Source organism: Amia ocellicauda, chromosome 14, assembly GCF_036373705.1.
Source record: "Amia ocellicauda isolate fAmiCal2 chromosome 14, fAmiCal2.hap1, whole genome shotgun sequence".
In the NCBI taxonomy this organism is placed as follows: domain Eukaryota; kingdom Metazoa; phylum Chordata; class Actinopteri; order Amiiformes; family Amiidae; genus Amia; species Amia ocellicauda.
In genome coordinates this window covers 4,037,089-4,059,813 of record NC_089863.1, presented here as the reverse complement: position 1 = coordinate 4,059,813, position 22,725 = coordinate 4,037,089, and the positions used below count along the sequence as shown (strand labels likewise).

Below are 22,725 nucleotides of genomic sequence, written 5' to 3'. Positions count from 1 at the left end.
CAAACCAACACTTATCCTGCTTCCAAAGCGAAGTGTGTCCCCCCGCCAAACATGAAGTACGCAGTCTGACCCCCACGTGTAGTTCCAATAATAATGGTGCTTGTGACGTCACTTCAAAAGCTCCCTGTCTAAATGCCCCTGGTCGCCCCATCCAGACCACATTTTGACACCTGCGACCCAACTAACCCCAAGCCCCATTGCCACATAGTCAGAGACGGCACAGTAAGTAAGCAATCTTTAATGACTGCAAAATGACGTCCTGCATTCACATGTATTAGTAGTAATAGTAATAGTATTAATATTAATGTGCAGAGTAGGCGCTGCCAATCCTGAAGTGGTTTCAATCTAATCGCAGACCTACTGTGTGAATGGTGAAGTCGGTTTAACCCCGTGGTTCTCACCAATTGCTTAATTGAACTGTTGGTATTCACAGCTCTTTTCCACCACCAGGGGCCAGTGTTGTGCAAGGCATTTCCATGTGCTGCTCTGCCAGGTGGCGAGACCATCAGGGGCAGGACAGGCCCTGGAACCATTCACAGCTGGGAGAAAACGACTGTGATCCTTGGAGACCCCCCATCCCTGCCATAGATTGGTCCATCCAGTTAATCCCAGAGGTGTTCTCTGAATAGTCTTGGTTGTTCTGCTGCTGTGTTTCACCCCCAGCTTTGCGACAATGTGCTTCTCACTCACTCTTGATGCATGATGGGACTCCTTCTCTTTCTCACTCCTATTTTTCTCCTCTCTCCATACTCCTTCATTCTCTCCCCCCTGTAGTCATCTTCTGGTCTCCCTTGTACCACCCCCATCCCCTCTCCTCCCTCCTCTCAACTCTTCCCACTCCCTCCTTCCCTCTACTCTTCCTCCCCTCCATAATTCCTTTCTCCCCTCGTCTCCCTTCTCTTCCTCCTCATCCCTCCTCCAATCTTCCCTCTTCCTACCCATGCCTCCTTCTCTTTCCACTCTTCACCTCTTCCTACTCCCCCTTCCCTCTTCCTCCACGCTCTCGTGCTCTAAAAGTAGACAGATCAAATCAATTCTGTTTGATGATGATGATGGTGGTGTTAAATGACAGCAGGCCGGGGGCAGTGCTGATACTGATTTGTTTTATTAGTAACATGTACAGTTTGGGTACTGAACCAGAACAGAGGACTCCTGTCGCCCCCCACCCCCCAATGCTCGACAGGCTGGAGCTGGGGAGGGAGGCTTAGAAAAAAAGGAAATGTAGAGGGAAAAAAAAAAAAAAAGAAACGCCCCCAAAACATCACCGCTGTAAGATTGTGGGGTCTGCAATGGCTGCACTGACACAGGAGGGGTTGAGGACGAGGTGGAGGGGTAATTGTGTAACAATTGTGTAGGTAGCCTGTGTAACCCTGCTCCCCACCCCCACCTGGACTATGGAGGATAAGAAACAGTTTCTGATTTTAAACTGACTGACTGGTCCTTTCATTGCATGTTGTGTACAAAGTGTCTCTCTCTCTCCCTCCCTCTCTCCATCCATCGCTCCAGTTTCCTTTTGAAATACTAGGCTGCCCCACACCGAAAGAGAGAGGAAGAGAGGGAGAGAGGCGAGGAGGAGGAGAAACAGCGAAGAATCAGAAAAAAACCAGACCGCCACATTCCGGACTGCAGTTTAAATGGAAAGACAGCTTCTGTGTGCATAAATGCCGCCCCGCCACCCCACTCCCGCCTCACCCCATCCCAGCTAAAATAAAAACATTTTCATTTTACATTCCCCCCCAGATTCCATTGTCCACTTTCTCCTTCAAGGGAAACGGTCCCTGCCCTGCCTGTCCCCACCAATCACAGCCCCCCGGTAGCCATTCAAACTTCCCATGACTCGGCAGATTTCTGGCGGGGACAGTGTGGGGGGGGAGGGTGATGAGAAAGTGGGGCCCTCGGGATGGGGGAGGGGGGGAAGGGGTGTGTGGAGGGAGAGGAGAAAGAGAGAGAGAGGGAGAGAGGGAGGGAGGGAGGGAGGCGCCACACTCACTCTTTCTCTCTCGCTCCTTCTTTCTCAGGCAGGCGACCTGTGAGGCAGGGGGGGGACAGATGTCGACCCCCCCACCCTCCCCATACACACAATCTCCAACCCCCCCCCACATCCACCAGATGTCGACCCCCCTTTCCCTCCCCACTACCGCCCAGCCACACTCCTGTTCGTCAGGTGGCAGTCGGCAGGGGGCGGGGCGTCTGGCCTGGCAGGTCACATGACGGACAAGGGGGGCGCTGGGAGCCGATCATAGCCAATCACCAGAGACGATGCTGGTGTAGGTTTCGACTGAGGACGGATCGGACATCGGCCGTGAACCTGAGGGAGAGAGAGAGAGACTTAAAACTGTTGACATTCCTTAACCTGTCCACCAGAAAACAATACAGTATGCAAATGATTTGGATAACCACTCCTTTATTACTTTGTGTTTATGTTAACCTGCTGTCCTGGTATTGGGATAATGTTAACCGATAGGTTTTAACAATAAATAGAAACAGAGCCTCTGTAGCTACCCGAAAACATAAGTATATGTAGCTCATTGCTGTTTACTTCAGCTCTCCATACAAAAAGACAAGATTTAATGAATAAATAAAGTGAACAGCAGCAGTCAGTGAATAATACCTCAAATAATAGCGCACTTTTGTTCTAGCTAACCTCGCTCTGCCGTGCATGGCTGTGAGAAGGCATCACACACACGTTAGGTTTGTTTCCAACACCCAGACATGAGGTGAAAGTCAGACGGTCTGAAGAGGAGTGAACCTAATCAAAAATCAGCCCAGAGCTTCATTCTGCGGTTGATGCTGTCAAGTTCTGCATTTGTCATAGTCCTTTTACACAAGTACGGTATGTTCAGTATTCTCACGCTCCATGTACACGTGCAATTACAGTGTATTCGTTCGCGAGGTTTTGTGTAGACGCTTCTGCTTCAACACGCGTCTCGTCTTACGTGGCATCACTTGTGTCGCCGGTCTCGGACCCAATAGGACGTAACTTTGGGGAGGACTGTGCGTGAAATCCACTGTGCATCGCTGTGACTGTGCCTGCGGCGCTCCTCACATACCGGTCCACACACACGTACACAGGAGATATTCAGTCCTCAACGTCCCCCCTTTACAATTCTTTAATTTAATGCAAGTAATTAAGTGCTTCACAATGCATAAATATTGAGATGCTTTATTTCACGCGCAACAAATATACATTACATAATAAGGGCAAGTGTGCAGAATGCCAGCCCTATTTGTGCGTATTTTAGTGTTGCGATGCGTACCAGCATACTTTGATGTCAAAATGCGTACACGCTACGCAAAAGGTTGGCAGGTCTGCGGCGGTGGTCATGTGATCAGGCTCTCGTCACAGAGAACGTGTCTCCCGGCTTCACTCACCTCAAGGCGTCCAGCATGGGCAGCAGGTTGAGCAGGGCCGTGTCGCTGGGGTCGCTGAACCACGACTTGATAGGGATTGCATTGTCTGTGTGGGGGGGGGGGAGAGCGAAAGAAAGAAAGATGAGTGGGAGAGAGAGCGAGCGAGAGAGGGAGGGAGGGAGGGACAGCGAGGGAGACCGTCAGGCAGGCAGGTGTCAAAAGAGATTATTAATATACAGATATTTGTCCAAGGTGACTTATAGGATGTGTTTGAGACTGTGCTGCGCTGGCCTGGGTGGGACTGTGGGGGGCTATGGGGGGCTGCGGCGGGGGGCTGACCTGGGTGGCTGCGGTAGGCTCCGGGGGAGTTGTCCAGGATTACAATGCTGGACAGGTCACTGTGCACCACCGACAGATCCTTAATGTAGCTGCCCAGGTCCAGCGTGCAGTGCTGCAGAGAGACACACAGTGAGAGAGAGTGAGAGAGAGAGAGAAAGAGACGGAGAGAGTGAGACACAGAGAGAGTGAGTGAGAGAGACACACACAGACGGAGAGAGACGAAGACACACAGAGAGAGAGAGAGACGGGGTGAGTGACAAGAGACAGATACATATATATACATATATACATATACATACATATATATATATATATACATATATATATATATATATATATATATATACACACTCACCTAAAGGATTATTAGGAACACCATACTAATACTGTGTTTGACCCCCTTTCGCCTTCAGAACTGCCTTAATTCTACGTGGCATTGATTCAACAAGGTGCTGAAAGCATTCTTTAGAAATGTTGGCCCATATTGATAGGATAGCATCTTGCAGTTGATGGAGATTTGTGGGATGCACATCCAGGGCACGAAGCTCCCGTTCCACCACATCCCAAAGATGCTCTATTGGGTTGAGATCTGGTGACTGTGGGGGCCAGTTTAGTACAGTGAACTCATTGTCATGTTCAAGAAACCAATTTGAAATTATTCGACCTTTGTGACATGGTGCATTATCCTGCTGGAAGTAGCCATCAGAGGATGGGTACATGGTGGTCATAAAGGGATGGACATGGTCAGAAACAATGCTCAGGTAGGCCGTGGCATTTAAACGATGCCCAATTGGCACTAAGGGGCCTAAAGTGTGCCAAGAAAACATCCCCCACACCATTACACCACCACCACCAGCCTGCACAGTGGTAACAAGGCATGATGGATCCATGTTCTCATTCTGTTTAATCCAAATTCTGACTCTACCATCTGAATGTGTCAACAGAAATCGAGACTCATCAGACCAGGCAACATTTTTCCAGTCTTCAACTGTCCAGTTTTGGTGAGCTTGTGCAAATTGTAGCCTCTTTTTCCTATTTGTAGTGGAGATGAGTGGTACCCGGTGGGGTCTTCTGCTGTTGTAGCCCATCCGCCTCAAGGTTGTACGTGTTGTGGCTTCACAAATGCTTTGCTGCATACATTTTCGCCCACAGGACTGCTGCATACTGGATGTTTTTCCCTTTTCACACCATTCTTTGTAAACCCTAGAAATGGTTGTGCGTGAAAATCCCAGTAACTGAGCAGATTGTGAAATACTCAGACCGGCCCGTCTGGCACCAACAACCATGCCACGCTCAAAATTGCTTAAATCACCTTTCTTTCCCATTCAGACATTCAGTTTGGAGTTCAGGAGATTGTCTTGACCAGGACCACACCCCTAAATGCATTGAAGCAACTGCCATGTGATTGGTTGGTTAGATAATTGCATTAATGAGAAATTGAACAGGTGTTCCTAATAATCCTTTAGGTGAGTGTATATATATATATATATATATATATATATACACATACACATACACACACACACGCATATATATATATATATATATATAAAAATATGTATTTTCTGTATTGTTTAAATAGTTACATTTTTTGTTAAGTATATATATATATAATTATTATTATTGATATATATATATATATATATCAATAATAAATCAATAATAATAATTATATATATATATATATCAATAATAATTATATATATATATATATATATATTTATTTTTGTATTTTTTTTTTCTCTGATAATGCTTTGGCAATACTCATGTACAACTGTCATGCCAATAAAGCACTTTGACAGACAGACCCACACAGAGAGTGAGAGACAGAGAGAGAGAGAGAGAGAGACACACAGAGAGACACTGTATACAGTATTACTGCCCCCTGCACTGTTCTGTTTTGCAGTAGAACCCCCTGTACTTGCTTTGGCAAAACGGGTGTAACCTTGTCATGCCAATAAAGCTCTTTTTGAATTTGAATTTGACACACACACACACACGGACAGATACAGAGAGAGAGTGAGGCACAGCTAACAGAGGCAGACAGACAGACAGATGGAAGGAGAGAGACGGGGGGGGGGGGGGGGGGGTACCTGTCTGTAATATCTGCGCTTCAGGATGCCTCTGTTGTTGTCTAGCTTGTCAGCCACTGCTGAGCCATAGATCTCCATACTGGCGGTGAAGACCACCAGCTCATACCACTGACTCACCTGGGGAGGGAGGGGGGAGAGGGTGGGGGGGTCACTGCTCTGCTTGGATCATGAAGTGAATAGTTTACAAAATAATAATAATAATAATAATAATAATAATAATAATAATACTCACCACTTCTAGAAAGAAGTCAACATGCGGTCTTTTATGTACAAAAAATCTGACTGGATGTTTATCTATAACAACCTGGAGAGAAAGAGAGTGAGAGTGATATCTTGTTTTTGGTCTTTTGGTTTTCTATTCACTTCGGGATCGAGGGAGATCCGAGAGAGCGGTTTAAAGGGTCCTGACAACAAAATCAACGGCAGGCGAACCGCCCCCCACCACCCCCTCTCAGGGTCGCATCGAGGGCCCCCCACGTTTGTTCTATGGGACACAGACACAGGCCCCACCCACACCCGGCGCTACACACCTTCAGTATGAAGTCCGGGGGCGTGCCCGGCCGCACCGTGGGCCGCAGGACTCCGTCGTGGTGCGAGTGGATGAGCGTCTCGTCCAGGTCCAGCACCAGGATCTTCCTCTTCACCGCATCTGTGCAGAGAGAGAGAGAGAGAGAGAGAGAGAGGGAGGGATGCAGCAGGAGAGAGAGAAAAGGACAGAGACACAGAGAGGGAAAGAGGGGGGACAGAGAGAGGGAGAGAGAGAGACAGACAACTCGTTAGTAGGGAATTACTATGTTTACTCATATATGAGGACTATCACTATGATCTGAAGGAGAGGCTGAACTTACTGAGTCTGTTTCTGGACAACGGCGACAGAGGCAACGTGTCATAGCGCACGGTCTGGTACTGGATTATCTGCAACACAAACACACAGGGACAGGTGAGGGACCGGGCCGAGGAACTGAGCGTCTCAGGATTTCTGACACACTCTGACACACTCTGACACACTCTGACACACTCTGACACACTCTGACACACTCTGACACACTCTGACACACTCTGACACACTCTGACACACTCTGACACACTCTGACACACTCTGACACACTCTGACACACTCTGACACACTCTGACACTGCTGGGGGTTGGGATTGAAATGATTTGCACACAATTAACTGAAAGCGTCAGCTCAAGCACAGGACAGAGTTCGGCTGGAAACCAGTCAGCCAATGGGAGGCTGCGTTCTGCTCCCTGCTCATCTCTGTCTGTCTCCCCGTCTCTCTCTCTCCTGGCTCCAGGGGAGCCCGTTCTAGCCTCTCTGGCTTCTCCACGGCGTCATCACAGGGCACTCCTGGGCGCATGCACTGGACCCCGGGGAGAGCAACAGGTCGATGTACAAAACTATATTCATATTTTTTTGTGTGTGTACATTTTAAATCTGTGATAAAGGTATTAATAATAAACCCTTGCGCACTCTCTCTCTCTGTGTGTGAATCTTTTCCGATAGCAGCAGCACCGGCTCCCCCCCACCTCCAAAACTCTCTCCGGGGCTATTTTTAGCCAGTTCAGCTGTCTAGTAGTGTCAGTGAGGGAGGGGCATCAGGCAGGGTGACATTGAGGCGAGTCCCCCGTGTTCCCCCCCCCCCCCCCCAGGCCCTGTGCTGCAGCCGACACAGGGGAGACGCACATTGAGGGGGGGCAGGGAAGGGGCGCAGCTCTACAATGGGCAAAGATCTCTTTCACAGGAAGAGGGGCGGCTGTGCTGGCATTAGAGGATTCCAGGCCAACTGCTGCGGCCCTACCTCAGCTGCCTGCAGGGCACTACAGCACTGTCCACAGCCCCCGCACTGTCCACAGCCCCCGTACCGTGCCCTCCCACACTGTCCACAGTCCTGCCCTGCGCCGTCCCGGACTGTCCACAGCCTCTGTCCTGTGCCGTCCCACACTGTCCACAGCCCCCGCACTGTGCCACTCCCATGTTATTCAGTGTTGGGTTTAATGCAGCCAGCCTCTGCTGCTCAGTGAGTAAAAATATATATAGTGATATACACAGCGCAGTGCAGTGAAGTACAGTAATGATATGCAGTAAAATGCAGTGAAGTGCAGTGCTATGTAGTGAAGTACAGTGCACTGAAATACAGCGCAGTGATGTGCAGTGAAGTGAAAAGAGGTTCAGCGCAGTGCAGTGAAGGGAAGTACAGCACAATGATATGCAGTAAAATACAGGGCAGTGAAGTTCAGTGAAGTGCAGCGATATGTAGTGAAGAACAGTGCAGTGAAGTTCAGCACAGTGCAGGGATGTGCAGTGAGGTTCAGCACAGTGCATGGATGTGCAGTGAGGTTCAGCACAGTGCATGGATGTGCAGTGAGGTTCAGCACAGTGCAGGGATGTGCAGTGAGGTTCAGCACAGCACAATGATATGCAGTAAAATACTATGCAGTGAAGTTCAGCGCTGTGCATTGATGTGCAATACAGTAGAATGATATGCAGTTAAATACAGCACAGTGGTGTGCAGTGACGTTCAGCTCAGTGATATATAGTGCAGTGAATTACAGGGAATGTACATAAATATGCTAGAAGAGAGAAGACAATTTATATCATGGGGGGTGATGGGGTAGCAAAGAAGATGATAAATTAAAACAACTGAGAACAGAAACAGAAAACTAAAAATCGGCAAAAACGAAAGAAGGGAAAAAGCGGAGAAGGCAAAGAAAAACAAAACAAAAAGGCTGAACAATCAGAGCAAAACAAGATCTGTGAGAAAGCAGCTCAACTGGAAATCGGCAACAAAACACGACCGGAATCCCCTGGACTTCCCGGTTACTGTGCAGCAGCTCCAGGGGGAACCACAGGGGCCGCGGATCAGGAGAGCCCGGGGGCCCGACGGCAGTGAGCTGCTACAACACAGCCGCACGAAGCTGCAGCAGGCCGAAGCTAATTACTTAACGAAGCACCAAGTGCCGGCTCCTTCCCTGATGCCTGGAATTGAGCCTGATATCCCCCATAGCGATACACTGCTGTATTCCCCTGTACACACACACGTATACATACATACATACATATACATATATACACATATATATATATACATATATACACGTACATATATAATATATGTACGTGTGTGTGTATACATTATATATATATAGACATACACACACACACACACAATCTTCTCCACACTGTTGTAGGAGTGCAGACACTGCAGTGTCTTACTGAATCACTGTATCACTCTCCCATCTTCACATGCTCCCATATTACTCTGTGTCCTTACATACGCACTGGTGTTGTATAATGCTGTAGCTATAGTGTTGTTTATTAATCATGCTGCACTCTTGGAAACTTCTCTGCAGTCCAGTCGCTGATGTCACAGTTTACCCCTTGGTCTCCGTGTGCCGCAATTGCACACCTTCAAAACGGTGGACAGTCCGTGTTCTTGTTTTTCTCCCTAAGAGAGATCCGCATTTGTTTAGCAACTGTTTTGCCGTTTTCTTCGTTTGTTTGTTTTTTGTGTGTGTTGTGTTTTGTTTTTTACAATAGAACTCTGTATTGTGTCACAATGACCCCCGTGGCATTCGAGACTCTACAGGCTGCGGCGTCGATTTCTTTTTAAGGTGGAAAAAACGCGAACGCATGAAAACAGACGAGTGTTTCCGGTCTTACTGTAGCGCAGAAATGGGGTGAGAAAGAAGGAAAAAAAGAAAGAGAAAGACAGAATTAAGTTCTGCCCACGCCGGCAGCAGCCCACGCTTGTAAGATGACTGGAGCCCGACGGTTTTGCAAATACATTATTTTTTCTATTGTGTGTAGTGGTATTATTACTACTATTATAACACCAATAAGAATAATTGATTTCCAATTCAAACACATAATATAACAACAACAATGTCGCCTCAGTTAATTGTTTCTCTCCTTTAACACAACTTTCCTGAGGCTAAACTCCATTGCGACAATTAACACATCCCATTAAACGGGCTCCACAGTTTGCTGGCGCACAGTTGCGACGACACACACACAGAGCTGCCACCGGCTTGTATTGACACCGGCTCTCCACACAGCTGTCAAACTGTTTCCACATGAGAGAGAGGGAGACAGAGAGAGAGAGAGGGGGAGATTGCTCTACCGAACAACCTTCACCTTAGGAATACAGTTCCACGTGTTCCATACAGGCATTAAATGTGCAGGAAATTGATTATTTTCTTGCACAGGCAATGCAAAATAAACCAGAAAGTGTTTTTTTCCCCAAGGCGGGGAGAGTAAATTCTCGATTTAAAAACACGCAAACTGACCCACTGATGGAGGAGGAGGTGTGTTTTGTAGCACATCATCTGACTATCACTGCCTTTGACAGGACTGGTCTTTGTGTACAACAATAAGAACTATAACAATAACGACCAGGGCTGAAGATGTGGACTCTGGATTAGTTGCCAGGACAGGGCAGTAGGGTACAAACAAACAAACCCCCGCTTCAGCCTGGGACAGGTCACACAGGAGTGGACTAGAGGTCCTTCCCCTGGAGCACACCCAGCCAGTCCCGAGTGTGTGTGAGCATGTGTGTCTGAAATTGTGATTGTGTCTGTCTGTGTGAAAGTCTGAGTAAGAGAGTGAGTGATTGTGTGTCTATGAAAGTAAGTTACCCCCCCACTTCAAACACACATACACGATGTCTGACAGATATACAGCTTGTTCACACACAGACATCTTCTCTCTCTTACACACTAGAGACACACACCTTCTCTCACACAGACACACACTTTCTCTTACACACTAGAGACACACTAGACACACAGACACACTGTCACACACTTTCTCTTACACACTAGAGACACACAGACACACACTTTCTCTCTCTTACACACTAGAGACACACTCACACACACTTTTTCTCTCTTACACACTAGACACACTCTCTCACACAATAGAGACACACAGACACACTGTCACACACTTTCTCTTACACACTAGAGACACACAGACACACGCTTTCTCTCTCTTACACACTAGACACACAGACAGACTGTCACACACATTTTCTCTCTCTTACACACTACAGAGCCGACACACAGACACACTTTCTCTCTCTTACACACTAGAGACACACTTTTTCTCTTACACACTAGACACTCTCACACACGCACTAGACACACACCTCTCTCTTACACACTAGACACACAGACACACTGTCACACACTTTCTCTTACACACTAGAGACACACAGACACACACACTTTCTCTCTCTTACACACTAGACACACAGACACAGTCACACACTTTCTCTTACACACTAGAGACACACAGACACACACCTTCTCTCTCTTACACACTAGACACACAGACAGACTGTCACACACATTTTCTCTCTCTTACACACTACAGAGCCGACACACAAACACACTTTCTCTCTCTTACACACTAGAGACACACAGACACTTTTTCTCTTACACACTAGACACTCTCACACACGCACTAGACACACACCTCTCTCTTACACACTAGACACACTGTCACACACTTTCTCTTACACACTAGAGACACACAGACACACTTTCTCTCTCTTACACACTAGAGACACACAGACACATTTTCTCTCTCTTACACACTACAGAGCCGACACACAAACACACTTTCTCTCTCTTACACACTAGAGACACACAGACACATTTTCTCTCTCTTACACACTACAGAGCCGACACACAAACACACTTTCTCTCTCTTACACACTAGAGACACACAGACACATTTTCTCTCTCTTACACACTACAGAGCCGACACACAAACACACTTTCTCTCTCTTACACACTAGAGACACACAGACACTTTTTCTCTTACACACTAGACACTCTCACACACGCACTAGACACACACCTCTCTCTTACACACTAGACACACTGTCACACACTTTCTCTTACACACTAGAGACACACAGACACACTTTCTCTCTCTTACACACTAGAGACACACACTCAGGCTCGGCTCTTACCGTGCGGAGGTGCTTCCTGAGGACGTAGAGGATGAAGCCCCAGATGCGGGACGTGACCCCGAGGAAGGTGCGGATCCCGATCAGGCACTGGCGCGTTTTCAGCATGTCGGCCGCCGAGCGCGGAGCGGCTCCACACCGCGAAGCCCGACCGAGCGCCGCCGCCGCCCGCCCCCCGTCCCTCCCCGGCCAGGGACCGCCCGAGCTACGCGGGGCCCCCGGAGGTAGTGCGGCGAACCCGTGGGGGGCTCGCCCTGTCACTTATAAAAACAATAATAATAAAATTACACGAAGACGGGTAAAATAAACCGCAAAGGAGAGTAAGTTGGCTCTGGAGAAAGAGGGGAAGGGGGGGAGAAATTAAACTAAATAAATAAATAAACTCCCTTCTTTCTTCCTTCTCTTCTTTCTCTTTTTTAAGGCGCCCCCCCCCCCAAAAAAAACACCGAAAGTCCAGCAGCGCCGTCCGAACCGCTTCTCTACTTCACGGCGAATCCGGAAGCCAACAGAGAGCCGCCATCGCCGACAGCGCGTCACTTCCGCACGAAACTCCCGCACGTAAGCACGTAAGCACGCAAGCACGTAATCACGCAAGCACGCCGGTGCGTCCCCACGTCCCGCAGCCAGGCGGCGTGAGGCGTGCGTTATTATCGAGGAGTGTGTTTATTATTATTATGATAATAACTGAAGCTGGTTTAGTTATCAGCCAGAGGACGTGTCTGCAGATCTAAATGACCCACACAATGAACAGAACCAAACGCAACGGCAGCAGAGAGAGGGAGGGTTGAGGGAGACCTAAGTTTCAAAGGACGGAAAATAAAAACAGGTGCATAGATAAAGGCCAGTGATAAAACGGCACTGGATTGTGTGATTGCGGTGTCTGGGCCTTGGCACGGTCGGAACCATGGGGTACCAAGCGCCACTGGGCCACATCACTTGTGTGATTCAGATGAGGGATGAGAAACTGCTGAAAGACTGCCACACACACGTATTGTATTAATAATAATACATCTGCTTCACTATAAAAGCACTTAAAGGTGTTTACCCGGAAAATAACAGGTGATCGTGTAATAAGGCAAAGGGGTCAAAGGTCATGGTGAATGGTCATTTTATTTGTTTACAGTTGACATCTCACGGTTTTGCATTCATTGAATTTCGGTTCCACTTCGAAGAGAATGATGGACCCCCAATCCCATCAATCTTACCCACTGGGCCACCGTAGCGGTCGGGGTTCAGGTACAAGTTGGGCTCGATCCACTTCCACCCTCCCCTGGGGCAGATCAGGACAGGTCTGCCCACGCCCTCTGGTGGGCAAGAGTGTGAACCGCACAGAAACAAACAAACCGTCAAGTTACATCGTGCCACAAAAGTCAGCAAAACCACAACCGGTATTTATTGAACAAGTCAGGAGTATATACACTGGTTTCTCTTGCTTTTCCCTACGAGATACAGAGTCCTGACGGAAAGGAGGCCAGGAAGACGTCTCTCCACAGCTCTGTGCCGATCCTTCCAGCTGGGAACCGCGGTTCCACCAGCAGCCGGGTACGGCACACCTCGTCCGGAGAACCGGAATGGACTACAGTCCACTGGCTTGGATCGGGAAGGGAAACGGGGTAAATCTGGCCGCAGGTCAGACGTCCAGGTCGTCGTCCGGGTCCTCCTGGTCGAAGTCGTCCGCGGCGTCGGGTTCATAGAGGATCCGGCCGCCGCCAGAGCGAGGCTGCAGCAGGGCGGACTTCCTGTGGGGGGGGAGCGTAGAGAGGAAATGAGGGGAGATGGAGGCGAGGGGAGGGGAAGGGGGTAGCAATCAGCCACTGACAGACTGGAGGGGGCAATTCTAGTGCACTAGGGCCCCAAAGGGTAACTTAATTGCCAGGGGTCACCCTATTGTTATTCCAGGGGCCCGGGAAGCCTGCGGGGGCCCGTTAACCCCTCGAGTGTCTCACCGCTCGGAGCTGAAAGCGAACGGAAGGGGCAGCTTCTCCCTCGCCTGCCGCTCGCCCTCGGACAGCCGGAGGTTAAAGGTCAGGTTGGCGGCGGGGTCAGCCTGCAGCACAGAGAGAGAGAGGGAGGGAGGTTTGGATTAGAACGTCTTTGTTCGAATAATTACTGAACGGCTATTTTCCCAGCTATCCGATCCATTTTCTTTGCTAGTTTCTCTCTTATTACCAAGGTCGAGGGAGTTTCAAACCGCCCTAGGTGGCGCCTGGGTCAGAGGTCACTTCCTGTGGAGCTATGGCTGCGGGAAGTGACGTCGACAGCCTGTGACACGAGGGGCGCATTTAAAACATAGCCCTGTGTCCGGCATGCGACTAAAGATTCTCGATTCCAACCCCCTGAAAACCCCCTACAAGTTCCTCCAAAGTGGAAGTAAAATACTATTTTATTGGTATAAGTATTTTACATTACAATAATAAAAATAATCAAAACACATTTTAATACTTGTGATTAATTTTTTTTTTTAATCAATTCTTAAAATCACTTAAAAAATTTAAAATCTTAGTGATTAACATAAACAAAATACATGAACTTCAAATAAACAAGTGCACAAAACAATAAAACAAACTAGTGATTAGAGCAAAACTGCAAACCAACAAAATAAGGTCAAATACATTGAAATTAACTGAAAATGCACCGGACAAATCAAAAAAACAAATAAAATGATAAAAATAAAAAACAAACCAAAACAGTCCGATGCATTTAAAATCAAAATCCTAACGGCCAATGTATTTGACAAAAGAAAAAAACAGAACAAAACTAACCAAAAAACCCAAACAACTAGTGCTTTAAAAACAACTAAGTCTTTAAAAACAGTTAAAATTTCATTTTTAAAAAGTCATCTTTTCATAAAAGGTTAAAAGATCTTGGACTCGGGCTCCAGCAGGGGGAGATAAAGTAAAACACAAATGATTAAATACATTTAAAAAAAACAACATTAAAAAGGTGACACTGTGTCTACCTGTGTGTCCTCGGGCTCAGGCTCGGTCCACCTGGGCTGGGGGTGTCGGCCCTGCACCTGGACCAGGAACCCCTCCCCCACGGAGAAGCCCTCCTCCTGCCCAGGGACAGAGACACAATATTACAGCACAGTGCAGTATAGTACAGTTTACTACAGTACAGCATGCTGGCTCCTCACCTCTCTCAACACCTTCCCCGACTTGCTCCGCCGGGTCGATGTGGCCACGCCCTGCGGCCCTGCCTCGCCGCCCGCCCCCCCCGGCCCGCAGTAGGCCGCCACCGCTACGACGGCGCTGGCCAGGTGGCACACGCTGCCCACGACGCCCAGCGGGTGTAGGTCCGAGTGCAGGAGGAGCACAATACGCTTCGCCGCCGCCCCTGTGTGGGGAAACGAGACGATTAATTAGTTAATTGCGCTCGTCAGTGAGTTAATTGACCCAGCTCAACTCCAAGGGTCCATTCCCAGGGTTTGATCGGCCCGGGTACGGGGGAGGCTCCTGTCTCTCGCCCTCACCTCTCCGCAGCTCCTGCAGTGCCTGGCAGACGGCGGCGGGGGGACTGTGCCGGAGGACCCAGGACAGAGAGTCCACGACCAGCGTCACCGGCCCGGCATCCCGCGTCTGGCCCACCCGGGTCCCGATCTCCTGAGCGGAGAAGTGGGACGCCGAGGGCCCGTCCCGGCCTCGCCAGCCCAAGGGATCAGTGTAGCCATCGTGGAACAGCAGCCTGGGGGAGGTCGGAGGTCAGAGGTCAGGGGTAAGCGGTAAGCGAGGCAGGGGAGATTGCAGTAGTAAACTGTACACAGTCTGCATGCTATAACGATGGGTTTGTTTGATTATTATTAAGCCCACCTGTGCGCCGCCTCCACCTCCAGCCCGGAACGCAGCTCCTCCTCGGACACATCGAACCCCAAGACGTGGACCTGCTCCCCCCTGCAACACACGCAGTGCGCACAAACATGCTCAGATCTGCCCCTGATCCCCTACACCCCCCACCGGAGCCTCAGAGCATCGCCAGCGCGCCCCACACATTTACCCACGGCGTCCCTGGGCTGGGTGGCATTCAAGGGTGCAGAGAACCGCCCCAATACGAGCTACAAAGCCGGCCTGCCTTTGTATCGCATTTTAAACGCTACATTGGTATCACATTTATGAACACCTGCACTGCTAAAGAGGAACACAAAACAAATGACCAGTAAACAACTGCCACACCAACTCAGCAGACCGGAAACATTGTTTAGTTCTTTTCCTCACAGTCTGATGACTGTTTTAAGGTGGATTTGAGATCAATGTGGCAAAGGCCGTGGTGGGTTTGGGGGGTGGGGTCTGCCGTGTGTTTATGGATCCTGACATGGGGGGGGGTCTCACCGTTTCAGCGCCGCATTGACAAAGCTTTTGAGAAGCGGCCGGGCCGGGCACTCCGCCGAGTCTGGAGGGATGGGGGGACAGAAAACCATTAAAACCACCAGGATAAATACACAGTGTGGGGGGTAACATGTTAATAACAATGACTGATGTGTTAAATTGTATTTCTGGATCTCTCTAAAAGGCAGTTTGGTTTGCCATGCCCTACTTCCCCTAAACAAGATCTCTGTTACCTGGATAGCAGGCGTGGGTTTCCTCCCCTTTGCAACAACACAGACCAGATACATTGTCAAGCGAGACTTCAATGCGTATTGTCTGCTAAATTTTAAGTGATTTTAAGAATTGATTTAAAAAAAGTTTTAATCACAAGTATTACAATTTTGAATGTTTTTATTTGTAAAATGTAAAATACTTTCACTTAATAAACAGTATCCGTATTGTCTGCTTACGTGACTTGTAACAGCGGTGGCAAATAAGTGAGAGTCTTTCAGTGCGACCAGAAGAAAACAAACAATGGCCATGCAATTTAAAAAAGCAAATTTATTTAACGTCTGCAGTTGCTAAGGGAATTAGAAGTGTGCCGTGCTGGGTGTGCAGTGTCTTCATAATACAGCCTACATGTGCAGGGAAACTGAGATCCACAAAATACATCAGAAATAGACATACTTTTAACATAAGTGTGGTGTGCACTCGATTATTATTATTTTTTCAGTTCAGTCGCGGAGTTGTAAGAGTGAGGCATGCTGCGTGAGCACTGAACACACGTGACTCCGCCGTTCTGGGTATTTACAGATTATAACAACTAGATAATAACATATATGCATGTAATATAATAGATTTATACTCCCACCATGTTTGTTTCATAACATGTAATGCCATTAAAGCGCTGTACCTGTGATGACGACGAATCCTCCGCCTTCTGTGCCCTGAATGAGCTCCAGCAGCATGCTGCGACCGGTGCCCTACAGCCTCCCTGCTGGCCGCGTCTCTCCCCGCTTCTGTGCGCCTCGCTCGCCGCGGCCACTCACAACTCCACACCGGGGCTCCTGCGGGGCCTGTGGATGTACACCCGCTTCAATCCTCTCCCGGGATGATGATGCCCTCGCTTTCAAAGGGGTGGTATAAACACACAAGAAAAAGTTTTACCATATACCGATTAGAGCACTTTAAAACAAATGCATTATAATTAACATATCGATATTGGAACTGAAGCTTAAATCCAGAAGCGTTTCATCGTATCACTTAATTAAACGCATGCATTTGCATACACCTTTTTTTGTTTGTTTATTCTGTAAGACATAATAATAATTTCCTCGATTGCACTAGTTGTCAAGTTTATGTCACAATATCAACACCCACAATAACACAACTAAAGACTACATCCCCCAGCGCCGCTCTGAGCTCGTTGTCAAAGACTGCTTGGGGTTTAATGCCGCTAAGCGTGTCGGGATATGAAGTTCCAGAGCAGAGCCGCTGACAAGAGCCACAGCGAACCCGCTTTCCCGCCCGCCCACGGGAAATGTAGTCCACAGCGGTCTCATCCGCGTCAACGGAGCGGCGCTGCCGATTGGACGCCATCTCCCAGTAAGCCCCGCCCAGGCCGAGCCACCGCCGAGGCAGCAGGAGAATGTAGTTCTTTTCTCCCTCCCGCGTCCTGCCTGTCTATGAGCCGAGCCCTGTGGCGGAACTACATCTCCCATAACCCCCCGCACGCCGCCCGCGTCTTGTAGCCGCCGCCAGGGGCCGCCGCGGAGTCAGCTGACAGGGTAATGGTGGCGCTGGAGCGCAGCGCGCTGAAGACGACACGGAGACGGATTTAGCAACTTTCGCCTGTTTGGAGAGAAAACCCAAAACACGCACAAAAAAAGGGATTTGTTTATTTTTTAATTTCACGCACACGAAACGACCCCCCAGTCGGCGCGCAGCCCCTGGCCGGGCGCACTTGAGCGGCGGGCGACTTATTTGGGAGAGTTGGGAGACTTCAACGGCGCTGTGACGGAGAAACGTTTTCTTTTTTCGGTGTTTTCTTTTTGCGGGGGGAAGAGAGCGGCTCTCTCTCTCTTGGGGCTCGTCTGCGTTGTTGCACCCAGCGGGGGAGACCGATCGTCGGCAGGGGTTTCCTCCACCGAGCGAGAGCAGCCAGGCTTTGCACCCACTTCCAACCCGGGCCGGGGCTCAGGCTCCGGGGAGCCGGGGCTGCACACGGGCGGGGGAGACCGGTGTGGAGCGGGAGGCCTGCGGCGACAATGCTCGACATCATGGCCGAGCATAAAGGTACGATGACCGGGTCTGTTCCGCCGAAAAACCCCAGAGAAGTGTCTGTTTTTTGCGGGGGGAAGTGAGTGCCGGGTGGCGGCTGGACTCGGGTGCAGGCATGGCCGCGGCTCTGGGATTGCGTCCGTGCGGGGTAAAGGATGCAAAACCTCCGGGGGGGAAAAGTCTCCCGGCCGGGTTAACAGTGGAAAAGTTGATTTAATCCACTGATGTCCAGCGCTTGGTGTCGGGTGGGTGTTTTATCGCGGGGTGGTGGGGCTCCGGAGGGGGAGGCCTGGTTGCCACTCAGCCGAGCAAAAAAGATGGCACTTTCTCTCGGCATCGTCGGTAGCGAGAGAGAGGAGAAATAAACCCTCGACACCCCGGGACAAAGTGCGCAAATGTCCCTCTGTCCGCCCGTGTGTTGAGCCGGGCGATGGTGCAGGGCTGGCCAGCGTATCTCCCGACCACACTGGCGGGCTGGTGGCTGTGATCTACCGGGAGCCCAGCGACACCGTGTCGGTGCTCAGGAGCCAAAAGCGCCCTCTCTCTTTCTCTCTCCCCTGTCCTTTATAAGCCAGCCTGTTAACCGACGGGAGGGTAGATATACACGGACAGAGACGGGGGTCGGGTGAGGTTAGGCTGTGGAAAGGGCTCGGCGGACAAACCCTGAACCCACACCGACCGAGAGACCCGCTGCCACGGCGTCCGAGAGAGCGGCGCCCCCGTCCGAACCGCCGCTTCGTTGTAAAAAGAGGAACCGAAGTTAATCTCTCCTTTTATCTCTCTCTCTCTGAAAACAGATACCCTGCTGAAATGCAAATCGGAGCCTCTGGTAAGTGTTTTGATTATAAATTATGACTACTGTGTATGTTACCGCGGACAGCTCTGTTGGTAGCATGTGACCCCCAGTCTGCCTGTTGCCTTACATTGAATTATAGCGCCTCTGAGCCTCCGTAGGCGGCGGTTGGTGGTCGTGTCAAACTTTCCTTTACTATTGTCTGTTGTGGTTGGTATTAATCGGTGGAATAATGTGTGGGGGTGGGTGGGCATCAATTAAAATCCCCACCGATTAAACTGGGTCTGAAGATGTCCATGCAGGCTGATTCACTGACTGTCCAAGGGTCTTGTATACACCTAACACAGTGTAGTGACTTGGCAGTTGGGTGGGGGGGCTGTGCCGGGGCTGGTGCCTGGGGGAGGGGTGGGTTAGGCATTAACAGGCATCTTGAACTCTCTACCACCCGGCCTCCCTCTCTCGGACACTGTCGCCAGACCATCCGGCTGGTGAAGTCCTCCGCTGTGCGCCTCCCGGCCGTGTCATGGCTGCCTGGGATTCGAGGGCTCGTGTGTTTCTTTGGCTCTGTGTGTCAGTCTTTCCTCCGCTTTGTTTTCCCCTGCCCAGGGATGAGCGACTGCTAAACGTGAGAGCCACGCCGTCCCGTGACAAGGTCCCCTCTGCGCCCGCCCTGCGAGAGAAGCGACAGTTTAAACAAATGTATACGAATAAAAAAAAAAAAAAAAAGTGTTTAGTGTTTGTAAAGGGACATTATTGAATGAGTGCGACTGACTCAGGAATGATTTGCAGACTGTTTAATGTATGTGTTTATAAGAGTGCCAGGGAGCTGTGGGGCAAGGCAGGGGCCTCACCCGGGGCCCCTCGTTCTGTGCATGCTCACCGTGCCTCCTCTGTGTTTCAGCCTCCAGAGAGGAGAAAGCGTACCGTGGAAGACTTCAACAAGTTCTGCAGCTTTGTCCTGGCCTATGCGGGCTATATCCCTGCCAGCAAGGAGGTGAGTGTGTGTGTCTCGCTATCTCAGAATCGCACCCTATCAGTGTGCCTCAGACACACACACACACACACACACACACACACACACACACACACACACGTGCCCTCTTGGTGTCTCTCACACACACACACACACATGTGCCCTCTTGGTGTCTCGCAGACTCACACACACACGTGTGCTCTCTGGGTCTCTATCACAGTTTAAGAACAATAAGTTTAATTATCCTATTTTTCTCTCTCCTCCCGCTCTCCAGGAGCCCCAGTGGTCCCCGGCCTCTTCCAGTTCCCCCCACAGCGTCTCGGGGGCCTCGGGGGAGGGCGGTGGTGGCAGTGGTGGTGGTGCTGACTGGCCAGACGCCCGTTCCGACCTGCACACCATCCAGACATTTGTGCGCAAGGCCCGCGCTTCCAAGGGCAAGAGCCTGCGCCGCATGCACTCTGACAGTTCCCTGCTGGACAAGATGCGCCTCAAGGACTCTCTGTTCGAGGGCCCAGCCCCTGGGGGCCCGCGGGTCGAGCGCAAGAAGGAGAAGAAACTGAAGAAGTTGTCTCTGGCCGGTCGCGAGGAGAAGAGGGCCCGCATTAAGCGCAGCAAGAACCCCAAGCCCACCAAGGCGCTGAAGAAGCTCAAGAGCTCCGCCCAGAGCGAGACCACAGACTCTGAGGGCGGCCCCACCCACCGGGGGGCCGAGGGCCGCGGGCCGGTAGGGGAGGGTCCGGCGGAGCTGCGCACTGGTCAGGACGCGGGGGAGGCACTGGCGGACGCGCTGGGAGAGGAGTCAACGCGGGAGGCAGACCTCAGCTCCAGTGAAGGGGAGACATGGATCGCCGACGAGGACATCATGGTGGAGTCAGGTGAGCAGGACAGTAGTACCCAGCATGCACCTGTCAGGGTGTCTGTGTATCTGAGGGTCTGTGAGGGTGCGAGTGGGTGTCTGTGTGGGTGGGTGTCTGGTTGTGCAGAGACATTTGTACCTCTGCCACATACCTGACATGCTCTCTCCCCCCGCAGGTGACGACTCGTGGGACCTGGTGACGTGTTACTGCGGGAAGCCCTTCGCCGGACGGCCCATGATCGAGTGCAACCAGTGTGGCGTGTGGGTGCACCTTTCTTGCGCCAAGATCAAGAAGTCCAACGTGCCCGACATCTTCTACTGCCACAAGTGCAGGGACTCTCGGCAGGACCAGCGCCGCTCGGGCCACAAGAAGGACCCCTGAGCCCCCAAGCGGCCCCCCGTCCCTCTCCCCCAACCAAGAAATCGGCACATGTGGACATAGGCCCCCCCTTCCAGACACACCTCCACACACAGACTCTTCGACCACAGCGGTCTCTCTCTCTCTCTCTCTCTCTCTCTCTCTCTCTCTCTCTCTCTCTCTCTCTCTCTCTCTCGTCTCGTTTTACCCCTCTCTCTATCTTCTCCTTTCTGCCCCCATGCTGTGACTGGAGTCTATGCCCCCTCCCCCTCCTACAGGTAGTTTTTGTCTTTTGGAAAATGGGGGCATGATTGTCCCCCCCCCCCCGAGAGAGTAGAGCTGCTGGGGTGAACCAGAGGAGAGGCCAGACAGCCGTCAGCGTGGGGCTCAGACAATGGGTGCACAGGAAGTGGACTACAGGGGGACAGGAAGTCCAGACGCACTGGTGTAGCTGCCCGGGGTCCTGAAATTGGCAGGGGTGGGGTGGGGGGGTTGTCCTGGGAGAGCTGGCGCAGGGTTTTCGGGTAGAGTGGTGAGGTGGGCTGGGCAGAAGACGACAAAACTATACACACACACACGCATACATGTATATGTGTGTATATATGTGTGTATGTATATATAATGTGTGTGTATTTATATTTTCATTGTAAATTCAAACAGGGGGAGGGGAAACTAACCCTGGTTAACATCTCTGCTCCCTCTCCCTCTTTCGCTCCCTCGTTCACGATCGGACCCGTTTCTGTTCCCAGCTGCTGTGAGCAGTGGTTTGGTTTGACCCACGTTCCTGGTCTCCCCTCTGGGGGGCCACTGGTCCCCGTCCTAACCCCCCCACTGTACATACCCTCCCCTGATATTGTACATATGTGAGAAAGTAAAAGAAAGCCAAGCAGATGTTATATTTTCGGCATCAAGATATGTTTGTTTGTTTTGTTTTATTTGACTGTTTTGTTTTCTTCAGTAAATGTAGCTTGAGAAATAAACTCATTATTTTTTTTCTGGGATCTTATCCGACGAGCTGCGTCTGTTCTTGCCACTTCTGGGTTTGTTTTTATTTTATTTCTTTTTTTAGATTGAATACGACTGTTTTGTCCAGGGCCAATCTGGGAGAGTGCCCGGAAACTCTGAATCACGGCAAAGCCACACACTTTTAATGCTTTATTGTGTTTATTTGATCACTGAAAAGGTATTTACATTCGGCATAAATACTAACCAAACTTCAGGGGTTACATCATTAAATACAAACGAAGAACCACTTGTGCCCACAGCCACAAGGATGCCCTCTGCTTCCATGTGCGGCCACCAGAGGGCGCCCCCGGCCTCACAATGGCTCCTGCCTAATAAATACAGCAAATAAATACAGTAAACAGGAGGAATTTTGTAGATTTAAGTTTCCTTTTCTTCTT

The 22,725-nt window shown here is 50.2% G+C and overlaps 3 protein-coding genes across 3 annotated transcripts; 1 reads left to right on the top strand and 2 right to left on the bottom strand.

The window, feature by feature from the left end:
- Nucleotides 1–1,089: 1,089 nt before the first annotated feature.
- Nucleotides 1,090–12,304, bottom strand: LOC136768345 (CTD nuclear envelope phosphatase 1A). The gene is made up of 8 exons (XM_066722517.1): nucleotides 11,765–12,304; nucleotides 6,632–6,698; nucleotides 6,314–6,432; nucleotides 6,016–6,087; nucleotides 5,784–5,900; nucleotides 3,691–3,802; nucleotides 3,373–3,457; nucleotides 1,090–2,308 (listed from the first exon to the last, which is right to left on the bottom strand). The coding sequence occupies exons 1-8, from the start codon at nucleotides 11,867–11,869 to the stop codon at nucleotides 2,248–2,250; spliced, it is 738 nt and encodes a 245-aa protein (XP_066578614.1). The 5' UTR covers nucleotides 11,870–12,304; the 3' UTR covers nucleotides 1,090–2,247.
- A 548-nt stretch (nucleotides 12,305–12,852) lies between these two features.
- Nucleotides 12,853–17,792, bottom strand: elp5 (elongator acetyltransferase complex subunit 5). Its single transcript, XM_066722515.1, has 8 exons — nucleotides 16,976–17,792; nucleotides 16,087–16,147; nucleotides 15,571–15,651; nucleotides 15,234–15,445; nucleotides 14,898–15,097; nucleotides 14,721–14,816; nucleotides 13,708–13,808; nucleotides 12,853–13,500 (listed from the first exon to the last, which is right to left on the bottom strand). The coding sequence occupies exons 1-8, from the start codon at nucleotides 17,028–17,030 to the stop codon at nucleotides 13,392–13,394; spliced, it is 915 nt and encodes a 304-aa protein (XP_066578612.1). The 5' UTR covers nucleotides 17,031–17,792; the 3' UTR covers nucleotides 12,853–13,391.
- A 56-nt stretch (nucleotides 17,793–17,848) lies between these two features.
- On the top strand, nucleotides 17,849–22,328 carry phf23b (PHD finger protein 23b). The gene is made up of 5 exons (XM_066722514.1): nucleotides 17,849–18,357; nucleotides 19,140–19,171; nucleotides 20,037–20,129; nucleotides 20,383–20,983; nucleotides 21,141–22,328. Exons 1-5 carry the CDS (start codon nucleotides 18,330–18,332, stop codon nucleotides 21,344–21,346), a joined length of 960 nt encoding a protein of 319 aa, XP_066578611.1. The 5' UTR covers nucleotides 17,849–18,329; the 3' UTR covers nucleotides 21,347–22,328.
- Nucleotides 22,329–22,725: the final 397 nt, after the last annotated feature.

Coding starts and splice junctions, on each gene's coding strand:
- LOC136768345 (XM_066722517.1), bottom strand. CDS start 11,869: ATGCTGAAAACGCGCCAGTGCCTGATCGGGATCCGCACCTTCCTCGGG. Junction 5,901..6,015: donor TTGACTTCTTTCTAGAAGTG/GTGAGTATTATT, acceptor CTCCCTCCCCAG/GTGAGTCAGTGGTATGAGCT. Junction 3,803..5,783: donor AGCGCAGATATTACAGACAG/GTACCCCCCCCC, acceptor GTCTCTCTGCAG/CACTGCACGCTGGACCTGGG.
- elp5 (XM_066722515.1), bottom strand. CDS start 17,030: ATGCTGCTGGAGCTCATTCAGGGCACAGAAGGCGGAGGATTCGTCGTC. Junction 16,148..16,975: donor AGGATTCGTCGTCATCACAG/GTACAGCGCTTT, acceptor CCATCCCTCCAG/ACTCGGCGGAGTGCCCGGCC. Junction 13,809..14,720: donor CTGAGCCCGAGGACACACAG/GTAGACACAGTG, acceptor TCTGTGCTGCAG/GCTGACCCCGCCGCCAACCT.
- phf23b (XM_066722514.1), top strand. CDS start 18,330: ATGCTCGACATCATGGCCGAGCATAAAG. Junction 18,358..19,139: donor CATCATGGCCGAGCATAAAG/GTACGATGACCG, acceptor CTCTGAAAACAG/ATACCCTGCTGAAATGCAAA. Junction 19,172..20,036: donor AATGCAAATCGGAGCCTCTG/GTAAGTGTTTTG, acceptor TCTGTGTTTCAG/CCTCCAGAGAGGAGAAAGCG.